General features: G+C 56.2%; 1 protein-coding gene across 1 annotated transcript in view; it reads left to right on the top strand.

The window, feature by feature from the left end:
- Window positions 1–12,773, top strand: part of GCN1 (GCN1 activator of EIF2AK4) — a 56,625-nt gene that overhangs the window by 268 nt on the left and 43,584 nt on the right. The window contains exons 2-7 of the mRNA XM_055147052.1: window positions 5,435–5,537; window positions 9,318–9,381; window positions 10,171–10,302; window positions 10,546–10,654; window positions 12,064–12,162; window positions 12,257–12,391. Coding sequence (XP_055003027.1) covers window positions 5,435–5,537; window positions 9,318–9,381; window positions 10,171–10,302; window positions 10,546–10,654; window positions 12,064–12,162; window positions 12,257–12,391 — 642 coding nt within the window. The remainder of the gene's footprint in view (window positions 1–5,434; window positions 5,538–9,317; window positions 9,382–10,170; window positions 10,303–10,545; window positions 10,655–12,063; window positions 12,163–12,256; window positions 12,392–12,773) is intronic.

The raw sequence follows: 12,773 nt of genomic DNA, 5'->3' as shown, positions 1-12,773 counted from the left end.
CCTGGGGGCGCGCACCCCGCCCGGCCGGGACCCCGGCCGAAGACCCGCGACGGCCGGGGAGGTAGCGGCGCGCGCCCGGCCCCCGCCGAGGCTCAGCACCGCGGCCAGGGTTCGAGGCGGGTCTCGCACACCCCCCCTTCTCCGAGGACTCGCCACGCGGGGCGGGGGTTGGCGGGGGCCGGGTCGTTCCCGGGAGCGTGGGGAGGCCGTTTCCGGTGGCCCCAGCCCCGATCATCGTCGAGGGCTTCGGCGTGGGGTTCAGGTGGGGCGGGGGCGGGGACGTCAGGCGGGGGCCCCCCGCAGGCTGCTGGCTGATGCGGGCACGGAGGCCCCGCGCCCCGGGACGGACGGCGGCCGCCCCGGCACATCCCGAGTCTCCGCGGGGGAAGGTGGGACGTGGTTTCGAGGTGGGAGTCGTCGGAACCCGGCGAGGACAGCTGCCTGGGGTGTGGACTGTTTCCCAAGGGGTCCGGGGACTGCCGAAGCGGCCACCAGGCCCTGGCTAACCAATAGCCGGAGGACGACTTGTTCAAATGCAAAGTGGATTCTTCAGTGGCACTAGCCACACTGTAGTGCTTAGCCAACTCGACCTGCCCTGTCGCTAGTGGCCACTACTTTTTTTTTTTCTCTCTCCTGTTGTTCTTTGGGGGCCACGCCCAGTGGCGCTCAGGGGGTCCCTCCTGGTGCTGCTGGAGAGACCAAATACAGTGCTGGGGATGTAATCTGGGTCTGCTCAGGCAAGCAGGGCAGCTGCCTTAACTTCTGTACTGTCTCTCTGGTCCTTTGCCACTATTGGATGGAGCTCGAAAACATTTCCCTTAGCCTAGGAAGTTCTTTCTGTTGGACAGTACTGCCCCAGAAAGCAGTCTCTGAACTTTAAAGCTCTTTTGCTTTCCATTCCATCCACGGATCACTTCTTGGAAGGATCTTAGAGTGCCCTTGCTCAGTTTGGTCCTGACTGTTACTGGTGGATAGCACTCATTTACTCATTTTCTTCCTTTTTTTTTTTGCTTTTTGGGTCACACCCGGCGATGCTCAGGGGTTACTCCTGGCTCTGCACTCAGGAATTGCTCCTGGCGGTGCTCAGGGGACCATATGGGATGCTGGGAATCGAATCCAGGTTGGCTGCGTGCAAGGCAAACGCCCTACCCGCTGTGCTATTGCTCCAGCCCCGTCTTCCTTTTTTGTCTCTTATTTTTTTGTGGCGTATATTTTAGGTTGCATTTGGCTGTGCTTAGGGCTTACTCCTGGATCTTCACTGTAGTGTTTTGGGGAAACACATCCTCTGCTCAGGTGGTACTCCTGGCAGCTTACAGAGGGGGTAATATGTGGTGTCAGGGATGGAACCTTTATGGGTTGTCGGCGTGCAAGGCAGGCGGTGCCTTTCCTGCTGCATGCTCTCCAGTCCCGAGTTCATTTTCTGACTGACAGGAGCCTCACACTCAAAACTCTTTATCTCGGGCAGAGAAACTCGAGCCAGAGTTGAAGTTTATCAAGGAAAGACAGTTGTCTTGGAATTCCAGGTCAAAGGCAGATAGTGTAACATTTCTTACTCTTTTCAGAGAGTCAGACCCCCAGCTTTCTGTGTTTTGGCAGAAGATGGGAATTTACCCCCCTGGAGAACGTCAAACGGCATCACTGGGCCCAGAGAGATGGTAGAGTGCGCAAGTCACACGCCTTGCAGGTGGTGACTCGGGCTTGATCCCTGGCACTCACTCCATAAGGTCCCCTGAGCTCTGCCAAGAGTGATCCCTGACCACAGCTGGGTGTCTTCCCCCCCCCCCGAAACAAAACAAAAAACAAGCCAACAACCAGGGGCTGGGGTCAAAGTACAGCAGAGTAGGGTGTTTGCCTTACATGGAGCAGACCTGGATTTCAATCTCTGGCACTCCATATGGTCCCCGAAACCTTTAGGAATGACCCCTGAGCATGGCCAGGTGTGGCCCAATGGCCCCCCTCCCCCCAAAAAAAATCAAAAACAAAAAACAAAAATAAATTAAAAACAAACAAAAACCCTTGGGCTGGAGCATAGTATAGGCACTAAGGGCATTTACCTTGCACATGGCAGACCTGGGCTCCATTCCTGGCATCCCGTATGATCCCTCAGCACGCATGGTTAGTATATAGAATCAGGAGTGACCCCCGAAAATCTCTAGATGTGGCCCCAAAACAAAACAGAAACACCCACCACAGAAAAACCACTTCTACCCAAAGAGCCAGGATCACTGGGAGGTCAAGTTACGTGGTCTAATATCCAAGGAAATTGTCAGCAGTAGAATTTTAAGAAACTTTTCCAACAGCTGGAAGGTGTGTTTCCAGACCTAAAATGCTCTGTGTGAAGTCTTAGAACCCTGAACACAATAGAGATGACCTGAAACTTCTGGGTGAAAAATTAGTTTCCACTGAGGACAGAGAATCAGACGTCTTGGCCTTCACAACAACACTCAAAGCTAGAACTCCTTTGAGAAATGTCTTCAGTATTCCCAGGGAAATGGATTTCAACGTAGAGTTCTAACCCCAGGCAAGCTTATTATTCATTCATTTTTTGAGTGTTAGGCCACACCCAGCTGTGCTCAGGGCTTACCCCTGACTCTGCTCAGGTCAGTTCTGGTGGGCTTGGAGGACCATGTGGATTCCAGGGATTCAACCCTAGTTGGCCGTGTGCAAGACAGTTGCCTTACCCGCTGTGCTCTCTCTCGCAGGTGAATTATTTACAGATGCAGGGATAACTGCCTGAACACTCAGTTTGCCCAGATAAGAGAGTTGGTTTGGGAAAGTGAGGGCAATAGGTTCTTTTTTTTGCTTCTTGGGTCACACCCGGCAATGTACAGGAGTTACTCCTGGCTCTGCACTCAGGAATTACCCCTGGCGGTGCTCAGGGGACCATACGGAATGCTGGGAATCGAACCTGGGTCGGCTGCGTGCAAGGCAAACGCCCTCCCCGCTGTGCTATTGCTCCAGCCCCGGGCAACAGGTCCTTAAGGAGGGGTACCGTTAGGGCCACACCAAGGGGAGCTCAGGGACTATTATTTTTTGGCGGGGGCGGGGAGGGTCACACCTGGCGATGCACAGGGGTCACTTCTGGTTCACGCACTCAGGAATTACTCCTGGCGGTGTTTGGGAGACTATATGGGAATATGCTGGGAATCGAACCCGGGTCGGCTGCGTGCAAGGCAAACGCCCTCCCCGCTGTGCTATTGCTCCAGCCCCGGGCAACAGGTCCTTAAGGAGGGGTACCGTTAGGGCCACACCAAGGGGAGCTCAGGGACTATTATTTTTTGGCGGGGGCGGGGAGGGTCACACCTGGCGATGCACAGGGGTCACTCCTGGTTCACGCACTCAGGAATTACTCCTGGCGGTGTTTGGGAGACTATATGGGAATATGCTGGGAATCGAACCCGGGTCGGCTGCGTTCAAGGCAAATGCCCTCCCTGCTGTGCTTTTTTTTTTTTTTTTTTCTTTTTGGGTCACACCTGGCGATGCACAGGGGTTACTCCTGGCTCTGCACTCAGGAATTACCCCTGGCCGTGCTCAGGGGACCATATGGGATGCTGGGATTTGAACCCGGGTCGGCCGCGTGCAAGGCAAACGCCCTACCCGCTGTGCTATCTCTCCAGCCCCTCCCTGCTGTGCTTTTGCTCCAGCCCACCCAGGGACTGTTTCTGGTGGGGTCTTAGGGGTTGTTCCTAGCAGCAGGTAGGGGCTGTTGGTGTCAGACGTCGGGGACTAAACCCGGACGTTGATTGAACCCAGGCCTCTGGCTGTAGAGCATGAATATCGTCTGTCCGCGCTCTCTCCAAGGGGCTCTTCTTCACAGCAGATCTAGAACGGCTGTGCTGTTTTCTTTCGTGTGTATGTGGGGGGATGTCGCTTTTGCCTTCTGGCCAGACCCGCCCACCTGTGGCTTGGGGAATGTTGTTGGGGAGCTGATTGATTCCCCGTCTCGGGCCCCCAGCGTGTGTGTCCTTTGCAGGACCAGGTTGGCGGCTGGAAGCTGGGACTCCCGAGCATGTGTCTGTAGACCTGTGCGTTTCGGGTTTAGTTTCAGATCCGCAGGTGCTGGGGGCTCCCCTCTCCACGACAGCGCCAGGTCGGGGAGCCGAGCACCTGTGCTTCGGTCTCTGCCCCGCTTCGAGATCAAGGAGATGACAGCGTAGACGTGTCCAAGGGAGAGGCAGAGCTGCAGCTCTGTTGCAGCACCAGCCCCTGTGCTGGTGCTCCCAAAGCGTTGCCGGGATTCCGGTGTCCCCTTCCGGGTGAGAGGGCGTAGACCTGCCGTAGAGTAGTCCTCACGGGGCTCAGCAGGATTCTGGTTTTTTGTTTGTTTTGTTTTATTTTTGCTTTTTGGGTCACACCTGGCAACGCTCAAGGGTTACTCCTGGCTCTGCACTCAGGAATTACTCCTGGCGGTGCTCAGGGGACCATATGGGATGCTGGGAATCGAACCCGGGTCGGCCACGGGCAAGGCAAATGCCCTCCCCGTTGTGCTATCATTCCAGCTCCTTGGTAGGATTCTGAACGGAGATTTTTCTGTGCTGATGTTTAAGGTGGTTGTAGACTTTTGCCCTTTTTGGGGGGTGGGGTGCCATGGTGAGGTTTCAGCCCATACCTGGTGGTGCTCAGGGGGACCTATTCCTGGCTCTGTGCTCAGGAATAACCCCTGGTGGTGCTCGGGGATCTCATTGTGGTGATAGGGATTTGAACTCTGAACCTCTGTAGTGTCTTTTTGCCCCTTCCTTTCCTTTCCTTTTCTTTTTTTTTTTTTCTGCTCTAGTTCTGGTCCATTGACTGATGTGACTGGTCTGTGTAAAGCAACACACCTCAGTTGGGGGTTGATCTTTGCCCCCTGAGAGAGATTAACTGTGTGTGGATTGTCACAAGTAGTCCGGGAGGTATGGATTGCCCCTGTCAGCCTCCTGGGAGCCTGGCCGGGAACATGGCCGGAGTCCTGCAGTGGGGGCCGGAGAGAGAGCCCCGTGTGCAGGAGACCCAGCTTCAGTCACGGTGCCCTGCACCAACAGTGACCCCTGAGCACAGCCAGGTGGGACCCCAGAGCAAAACCAGATAAATCCTGCGGTGTATAAAGAGAGCCCCAGACAGAAAGACTACTCAGTAGCCCCAAATGTCAGTAGCACAGAGGTTGAGAAGCCCCAGGGAAGATGACCGCCCCTGAATTCTCTCGCCGTTTCTGCAGAGGGTATGCACGCACACTCACTATTGTGCAGTTCACTTGTATCACTTGTAGTCCTCTTGATCTTCAATTTGCTTGAGCGGGCGCCAGTAACGTCTCCATTTGTCCCTGTCTCCTGCTAGTGCAGCCCAATGATATCTGCTTGCTCCAGGAACAGGAAGAGCCTCAAATCGTTCATTCAGGGATTTATTTAAGGAATTGTGCAGTTGGACTCATCAAATCTCTGTGACCTTGTCTCCACAGGTTTCTGAGACGCTGAAGCGCTTTGCAGGGAAGGTGACAACAGCCAGTGTGAAGGAACGCAGAGAAATCCTCGGTGAACTGGGGAAATGTGTTGCTGGAAAAGGTATTTATTTTCCATCGGTGGAGTCTGGGGCGATTCCGTCTCAGGGTGGGCTGGCTCCCCCGTGCGAGCTGCAGCCCCCTTCCGGTCTGCCCGTGCTTTCTGTGCTGGCTGGGTAGCATGGCACGGAATTAGCAGGAGTTGATCGTTTCTGTGCCCAAGCTTTTTAGTTTTAATCATTTGGCGAGAAATACTTCTAGAACATACCAACTATTTCCGCTAAGTAATTTACCGTGTGCAAAAACATTGTGACCTGGAGGCCAGTTTTTCCTCATCTGTGTTCCTTGGAAGCCAGCCAGACGGTGACAGGTCAGCAGCCAATAAAGGATTGAAAACACTTGGAAGATGTCACATTATTTAACACCTTTTTGGGGCCCCACAGCAGGTTCCAGGGAGGTGTGAGTGAACTTCCTTTGATGCATTGTTTTCTTTGAACCTCCTTTGGGCTGCAAACCTACTGAAGGCCTGGGAAACTCTTTTATTTATGCATTTTACTTATTTGTTTATGTTTAGGGGGCCTTACCTGGTGATGCTCGGAGATTACTCCTGGTTCTGTACTCAGGAATCACTCCTTGCGATGCCGGGGATCGAACCTGGGTTGGCTGTGTGCAAGACAAGCACCATTCCCATTGTCCTATCACTCTGGCCCCAGCATTTTTATTTTCTTTTTGGGTCACACCCGACGATGCACAGGGGTTACTCCTGACTCTGCACTCAGGAATTACCCCTGGCGGTGCTCAGGGGACCATATGGGATGCTGGGAATCTAACCTGGGTCGGCCGCGTGCAAAGCAAACACCCGACCCACTGTCCTATCACTCCAGACCCTATCTCTCTCTCTTTTTTTTAAATTTATTTATTGAATCACCGTGAATCACAAAGTTACAAATTATTTGTGATCGAGTTTCAGTTGTACAGTGTTGGAGCACCCGTCCCTTCATCAGCGTCCACTTCCCTCTACCAATGTCCCAGGCTTCCCTGCTGCCCCCTCGCCTGCCTCTCTCGCAGCCGCTTTTTTCTTTTTTCCTTTCAGGCACTGTGGTTTACACGACTGTTACTGAGGGCATCAGGCATATCGCTTCACCTCCTTTCAGCGCCCCGTCCGGAGTGACCACTTCCCTCTGTCGTTGTTGTAGCGGTTCCTTCTCTGGGAACCACATTTTGGGAAATGGCTGAGCCACATGTCCTTGTCCTGATTCTGTACCGTAATTGAGGGCGACCCCTGCAACTTCTGGCATGACGCTAGGACTAGTTTGCCATTGCTCAGTACTACCCCTCTCCCTCTAAGATTTGGCCACGTTCGTGGTGCTCTGCATTCAGGGATCACTCCTGGTGGGGCCAGGGGGACTATGGGGTGCCAGGTATTGAACCTAGTCGGCTGAGGGTGAGACAAGTCCCTTACCCGCTACACTATCTCCAGCCGCGCTGCCCATCCCTTTTGTGCAGTCCTGGGGATAGAACCCAAGGCCTCCCACTTTTTTTTTTTTTTTTTTTTTTTTTTGGTTTTTGGGTCACACCCAGCGATGCACAGGGGTTACTCCTGGCTCTTCACTCAGGAATTAGCCCTGGCGGTGCTCAGGGGACCATATGGGATGCTGGGATTAGAACCCAGGTCGGCCTCGTGCAAGGCAAACGCCCTATCCGCTGTGCTATCGCTCCAGCCCCAGGCCTCCCACTTTTGAGGCACATGGTCTGCGGCTGAGACACGTCCCTGGGCCCTATGTTATTTGTGAGTCTCCTTTTGGTGTGTATTTTCTCAGAAGGTGGGCCGGGTGCTGGGCCAGCAGCAGCTCCGACCACCGCCAGGTGCAGATTCAGACACTGAAACAGTCTAGCAGCTGTTTCAGCGGGCCCCTGGGGCGATTCCAGCCTCGGAGGGCTGGAAGGCAGGGTTGGAGGCGCGGCTGGCGCTTCTCGGTCCCTGGCCTACTTCCCGCCGCCAGCCTTGCCCCTAAGTTCTCATCAGCGGCTTCTGATCTCCCGTCGCCAGGTGCCGTCCCCAAGCTTGTTAAAGAGGCGTGTAAATGAAGTCAATTGCTACTTGTGAGCTTTTAAGAGTCTCCCGTGTGTTGCCGTTCCAGTGTCTGAGTTTTATGGGCACCTTCCGAAGTCCTGGTCCCTTTTCTCAGCTGCACCCTAGCTAGAGAGATGTCCGTGACCACAGACAGCTGCCCCGCACTGGCCCGAGGAACTGGTCTGCTGTGTGGGGGTGAAGCTCGGGAACTAGTCGGGGCTCCAGCAGGGGGATGGGTGTTGTGATCCTGAAATTCCCACGGTTCAGGGGGAAGGATATGTGTGAAACGTTTGGTCAGCTTTGCTGGGTGGAAGAGGAACCACTCCTGTGTGAATTATTCTCAGTTTTCTAACTGTTGGGAGCTGAGAGGCGATGGTGGTCCCCATGGGGTGGACATGGGGGACCGGCCTGACCCTGGCCCCTTCCCTCTCCCTTGTCATTCTTCTATGTCCTGCCTCCACTTCCCCGAACTCCAGGCTCATGCCGCCGCCAGCGGTGCAGGGCCTGACCACACTGAGTTCTGTTTCTCCGGTCTGAGATGGAGAACTGCCTCCCACACGGTTGGCGCGGGCGGAGGGCGTGCCTGGCTCTGGTCAGCTTCGAGTGGAGATCTGGGCTCCTGCCTGGTGTCTCTCGGCCGTAACCTGTTTCTGGCCCCATGCACTCTTTCCCCGCGTCAGTGAAATACCCCGCCCCCGATGGCCTTCCCCTTCCCCTCCGTCCTCTGGGTGTGATGGGTGCCACGTCGGCCTCCTGCTCTGGGGGGCCCCCAGCGCGTCTTCACAGCTGCTTCCGTTGCCCCGGTTCGGACCCTGTCCTCCTCTGTCTGCCAGGCATAGCCAGGCACCGGTGGCTTCCCAGCATGAAACTCAAAGGTATCGCCACGGTGTCCCTTATGCCTGGCGGGCCTGCTTGGTTTCCTGTGCCCGGACATCTCGGTCTGCGATCGGGAGCAGTCACAGGCCCTTCCTGACGGGAGCGGAAGGGCTTGACCGGGGAATGCTTGCAGCAGGCCCGGCACCTTCCCCTGCTCCCGTCCTCTGGCGCTGTGGTCTGACCCCGGTGCTTGTGTTGGGGTGCTGTGCACGCCAGGCACCTTCTCTCTCCAGTGCTCAGGAGGCCACGCCTCTGTGCCTTGAGCCCTCCAGAAACCACCCCAGTTACGTCCCGTTTCTTGGCACCTTGTTTGAATCTCTTGCTAGTTTCTGGGTCACACCTCGGGGTGCTGAGAGGCCACTTCCAGTGCTGTCGGGGGACCGTGTGGGACGAAGTAGACACTCCAGCCCTCTCAACTGGCACCCTGGGCCCCCTCATGCTACTTTTTTTTTTTTCTTTTGGTACCAGGGATCAGCCCCAGGGCCTCACGCATGCGAGGCAAACCCTCTACCCCTGGGCTCCATTGCTGTTCCTCGGTCCTATATTCTCATACCCGATTCATTAGATGCCAGCACAGTGCACAGCTCAGTAGCGAACTAATCACCTAGTTACCTGCGGGGCACTAGCCCCCGGTCAGCACGGCCTCGGCCCCTCACACGGCCGCTTGGCAGCGTGCTGCATTCTGACGCCACTAGTTTGGCCTTCGTTTCATTCCGAGTGTCCACGGAGAACCTGTCTCTCCCAGGTGTTTTCCTGGCGTTTTGTCCTCTTGGGAACTCAGTGTCATGGGGAGTGTCCGGTGGGCAGAGGTGGTGTCGGGCCGGGTCCCTGAGCCAGGCAGACGCTCAGGAAATCGTTTTCATTGACTCATCTCTGTGGAATTCTTGGTTTCAGATCTGCCCGAGGGAGCGGTGAAAGGGCTCTGCAAATTATTCTGCTTGACTCTGCATCGCTACAGGTGAGTCCGGAAGGGGCCCGGCCCTGTGTGCGCACACGCAGGGGCCGAGGGGCAAGGGGTGAGCCCAGGTTTTGGAGCCAGACCCTCTGGGTCTAGATCTGCGCAGGCTTCTTCTTTTTCTTTTTTTTTTTTCTTTCTTTTTTTTCAGTCTTTTCTGGGGTTTTTGGGCGACACTTTATGGTGCTAAGGGTCTTCTCCTGATCCTGTGCTCACGAGTGACCCCTGTGCATCTTGGGGACCTTATGCAGTTCTGGGGCTTGGACTAGAGTCAGTGGCATGCACAGCAAGTGGCTTTTCTCTCTGGCCCCCTGGGCAGGCTTCTCGGCCTTTCTCTAGCTCCGTGTCCCGTCTGCAGGATGGTCTGTGCTCTCACCTGCCTGCTTGGGCTGTCGGGGGGTGTTAGGGCGCTTCCGCTCAGGAGTGCTGGGTCTGGTGAGTAAGAGCGTTTGGAATCACCCGCGTGACAGCTTGGGCTGCATAAAGGACTCTCTCTCTCTCTTCCCCCCGTCCCCTCCTGTTCCCTAAGAAAATGTCTTCGCACTATATACACACAGATAAGCAAGAGCAGTTGGCCCGGTCCATAAATCTGGGTGTTGTCCTTCGTTGGCTCATCTACCTTGTAAGCCCCTTTCCCAGTGCTGGGGGAGGTAGATTTGCCTCGTGTGTCCTCGTCTCATCATCTGGGACCCATGGGGGGCTGAGCAGTCCCATTCTCCTGTGCTGCCCAGCCTCGTCCTGGCCACAAGTCCGTGTGTCTGCACGCTCACCTTGTCCTTCCTGCTTCTCCAGGGATGCGGCCTCCCGCAGGGCCCTGCAGGCAGCCATCCAGCAGCTGGCCGAGGCGCAGCCGGAAGCCACTGCTAAGAACCTTCTGCACTCTCTGCAGTCTTCCGGCGTTGGCTCCAAAGCAGGCGTGCCCAGGTACGTGGTGAGGCCGCCGCGGGTGCACCGGGCGGCCTCCCCCTCCCGCTCCCCCCTTGGCCTCTCTGAGGGCGCCGTCGGTCTGTCTGTCTGTCTGTCTGAGGTCGAGAGAGGGACTCAGGTGGCTGCACCGTGAGGTGTGGGAGCTGGAGTCAGTGGGCCCGGAGGGGCCTTAAGCGCTCAGGCTGGGCCTCGCTGTGAAGCAGGGGCTGCTCTCCCTCACCCTCCCCCTCTGCCCCGCAGTAAGAGCAGCGGCTCGGCGGCCCTGCTGGCCCTGTCCTGGACCTGCCTTCTGGTGCGCATCGTCTTTCCCTCCAGAGCCAAGCGGCAGGGAGATGTCTGGAACAAACTGGTAGGTTCTCTGGGTCTTGGGAGTCATGATGGCCAGCTTCCTGCCCAAGGGCCTGTGCACGTTGTTGCTCTGTGACAAGGGCTCTTCTGGTGCATGAACACAGCACAGTGACGTCTGTCTGGTTATGGGGCATTTTTGAGCTGCTCTGTGTCAGATAATGGGGCTAGGCTCCGAGGACCTGGCAGTGAGGTGAGCAAGAGAAGTGTCTGCCAGGATCGCGCTTGGCACGTTGGTGGCCTCGGGAATTGAACTCATGACCTTATGCTAGCCAAGGCAGATGTTCAGAGTCACTGAGTAGTTGCTCAGACTCCCAGGTTTTTGTTGAGGGTCTCAACTGACGCTTTGGGAGCTGCGGCTAAAGTGGGACACCCACGAGAGGAACTTGCTCTCTTAGCATAGAGTAAACACATGTGAGCGTGAGATGGGAAGGTTTGCAGCGGGAAGGAGAGAGGGAGTGGGTCGGGGGTACGAGTGGAAAGCCTGTCAGAGGAGGTACGGTTCGGGCAGATATCTGAAGGATAGGAGAGAGCAGAGCATGCCCAGGTGTGGGTTCTGGGAACGTTCTAGGAACAGGAAACAGCGATATGTTTGTTCTGAATATCAACAAACTTTACAAATTTAAAAGTTCATGGGTGTGGGTTTGCTAAGTTGGGTCTTTGCCTTGGGTAGCCACAGTTCCTAGCCTGGCACCTGTTCTTAGTGTTCACTGAGTATTTATGGACTTAATGAAGGAAAAATTGAGGCAGATAACAGAATGTTTGGAGCTGAACACCTGCGTCTTCTTTTTTCTGCATGGCTCTCTGCTGGGGATACATTATCGTGTGTGTGTGTGTGTGTGTGTGTGTGTGTGTGTACGCTTGGCTTCAGGGGTTACTCCTGGGGTTACCCTGCACTCAGGAGTCACTCCTGGCAGTGCTTGGGGGACCGTATGGTATGCTGGGCCTTGAACATACTGAGTCTGCCGTGTGTAAGGCAGACGCCCTACCCTGTACTATCTCTCGGGCCCCAGCATACTCCCTGTAGACTGCAAGATGTTTGAGAGCAGGGACTTTGTCTCTTGTTCCTCTTGTGTTCCTTGTTTTTGATTGGAGACCACACCCGGCGGTGCTCTGCACTCAGGGATCACTCTTGGTGGGGCTCACTAGACCAGGTGTGATTGGACCTGGGTCAGCCATGTGCAAGGCAAGTGCCCTCCCTGCTGTGCTGTCTATCCAGCTCCCCAACAAAGATTTTTTTTTAAACAAAATGTTTTGGTGAACAGAGGTAATTCCTCTAATCCCAGTGTGGGGGTATAGCTGGAGGAGATGTGGGGGAGGGATCAGATTGGGGGCCCAGCTGGCCTGATGCAGCGTTTGGGCAGAAGGCGAGGGCCCTTCCCTGCCTGACTTGGGCCCCGCCCCGCCCCGCAGGTCGAGGTGCAGTGCCTGCTCGTGCTGGAGGTGCTGGGCGGCTCCCACAAGCATGCTGTGAACGGCGCTGTGAAGAAGCTCACCAAGCTGTGGAAAGAGGTGACAGGAGGCGACCACGGCGGTGGGGTGAGGGGGCGGGCTTCGCGGTGGTGCCTCTGTGCTTGATCATGCTGGCTCTCCCCTTGCCCTGCAGAACCCGGGCCTGGTGGAGCAGTACTTGTCGGCCATCCTCAGCCTCGAGCCCAACCAGAACTACGTGGGCATGCTGGGGCTGCTGGTGCAGTTCTGCACGGACCACAAGGAGATGGACGTGGTCAGCCAGCACAAGGCGAGTGCGCCCTCGGGAGGGGAGGAGGGGACCGCCTTTTGCCCCGGTGGCCCTGAGGCTGTGGGCCCGAGACCTTGCTGTGGTGCCTGAATTTCCAGCAGGTGCCAAGTGTCCCCTCCAGCTCCGGCTTGGGGTGGCTTCAGGCAGTTCCCGGGAGGGCGCTTGGCCCCTTCATGCAGTGGTTTTATTCTCCCATGGCTGTGGGCAGTGGCTCCGTGCCACGCCCGGCTTTGGGGGTGCGGTAGCCCGCTCAGGAGCAGCGATCCTGGCCCCGGGAGGCGTCTCTGGCCTTAGATTGTCTCCGAAAAGGACTTCCGCTGTGGAAAGGGGCTCTGTAAGGGGACGCTGCCGCAGGTCAAGGGTCAGGAGCGCTTCCCTAAGG

The sequence above is a fragment of the Sorex araneus genome, chromosome 9 (assembly GCF_027595985.1).
Source record: "Sorex araneus isolate mSorAra2 chromosome 9, mSorAra2.pri, whole genome shotgun sequence".
NCBI classification, from domain to species: domain Eukaryota; kingdom Metazoa; phylum Chordata; class Mammalia; order Eulipotyphla; family Soricidae; genus Sorex; species Sorex araneus.
This window is presented reverse-complemented; position numbering and strand designations above follow the sequence as displayed.